General features: G+C 45.5%; 1 protein-coding gene across 1 annotated transcript in view; it reads right to left on the bottom strand.

The window, feature by feature from the left end:
• Positions 1 to 1,854, bottom strand: part of LOC106810080 (peptidyl-prolyl cis-trans isomerase FKBP12-like) — a gene marked incomplete in the record, with an annotated part of 14,662 nt that extends 12,808 nt beyond the window's left edge. The window contains 1 exon segment of the mRNA XM_014813353.1: positions 1,597 to 1,854. Within this exon segment, the coding sequence (XP_014668839.1) occupies positions 1,597 to 1,724 (128 nt within the window).

The raw sequence follows: 1,854 nt of genomic DNA, 5'->3' as shown, positions 1-1,854 counted from the left end.
CGAGTTTTTACACGTAGCTAATCGTACAACACGCCGCCACTGACACACAAATAAATATATGCACATAACCCGTGGCGGCAGAGCGAGCGAGAGCGAGAGAGAGAGAGAGAGAGAGACAGACTGCGGGGAGTGCGAGAAAGAGAGAAAGATAGTGGGAGAACGCCAGATAAGGTAGGAAAATACGGCAGGTGACGGTACGACGGCGAGGATGTACAAGCGCGTGTGAATCAATAACCGAAAACCCCCCCCTCGAAAGCCGATGTAGCCGAGCCGATGTACGTGTCCCGAAAACTGCGCGATGTTAGGCTGCCCGCTATACGCATAACATCCCGCGGTCGCGTGCGCCCAGTCCCGCGGAAGTGCGCGGCTTAACCGCTTTCGGCGGTCGGGGAACAACGCATCTTTTGCGCAAGGCCATCTTGTATCCGGTCTCTCTGGACGATTTAGTAATTTCTGTTGTCTAACACTATTCCCTCAGTACTGTTCAGATACTGGCGTCTCTCTGTTTTTCACCGGCAAATTAGGGCATATAAAGAAGGTATATAAGCATGAAAAGTAAACAGAAACACTAATTGTATTTTCATACATTTTATTTTGTACAAATAACGCACAAATATGCTAGAAATTCGTGACGTATTCACTTTAAAGATTTTATAATTGACCTGTTTGGTGTATTTAGGAATTAGTACATGTATCTATCTACCATGGAACTATCTACAAGGAAGGGGATGTCACGTTCAGTGATGTGTCTGGTGTTTGTGTTCTCTGCCACCAGGGGTGAGTACAGTACGACCACGAGAATATACGCTACACCATGTACTTAGTCACGTTAATTGCATATCCATGTCTTCCTGCTTATGTTGTATCCAGCACAGTAAATAGAGAACGCTACAGACATAAATTAACATTGACAGTAGGCATTCCAAAATGGTACGGACGCATAGACTTCCCCAAGAATGCGGCTAAGTTGTCGACCAGCCGTCATGAAGGGGGTACTTTAATGACGATGCTCGCAACAGGTCGTGGGTGCAACGACCCTGGACACTAAACGAGGAAACAGGTCGAGGGGGTTAGAATTTTCATCAATTCTAAATAATTAGCCCTCTACCGATTCCATTGCCTCGATGGCAATTTTGGAGGCCCAAGGATAGAGAACATGGGTCCCAATAAAACCAATGTGCCTAACCCTAACCCTAATCGGTAATCCTAACCCTAACCTTAACCCTAACCATAACCCTAACCTATTAATATTATATTGATATAATATTATATTTATATTGATGTAAATGACATTGGTTTTATTGGGACCCATGTTCTCTATCCTTGAACCATTTTGGCCCCCTGCAACGTATTACAACAGAAACAGAGGAGGGAGAGGCAGATAAAAGAAAGGGTTTTTGGGTAGAACGGGAGAGACGACCGACGACAGCTTGGTATGTGTACTACTACTAGAGCAAATTGTCGCTATACTATGCGTGGCACTACTGCCAGTGCCACTGGCACTACTCACTCGCCTATTATTATTGCCCGTATTGCCATTGCATTGGTACTACTACTGCTACTACTAGTACTACTACTAGTTAGACCGTTTCGTACCTCCAAAATTTTTTTGGTGGTGTAGTCAAGCATCCAGTGCAGTGCACGGTGATACTATCACCTGCTTTTGGGTAGTTTCCTGTTCCTTCCCGCACAATCTGCTTCGAAACACCTTCTGAAACCTGCATTGTGTATGAAAAGATCTCGCAACACGAAAATAGACGCCCGCCGGGAACGCCGTGTATAGACGAGTACTACGTCTCTCTATCTCGTTAATCGAACCACGTAGGAGAGATGGGTACCCGTCTACGCTTCTCG

Source organism: Priapulus caudatus, unplaced genomic scaffold, assembly GCF_000485595.1.
Source record: "Priapulus caudatus unplaced genomic scaffold, Priapulus_caudatus-5.0.1 Scaffold408, whole genome shotgun sequence".
Taxonomy (NCBI): domain Eukaryota; kingdom Metazoa; phylum Priapulida; class Priapulimorpha; order Priapulimorphida; family Priapulidae; genus Priapulus; species Priapulus caudatus.
Note: the sequence above shows the minus strand (reverse complement) of the source record. Positions and strands in the feature narration are given on the sequence as shown.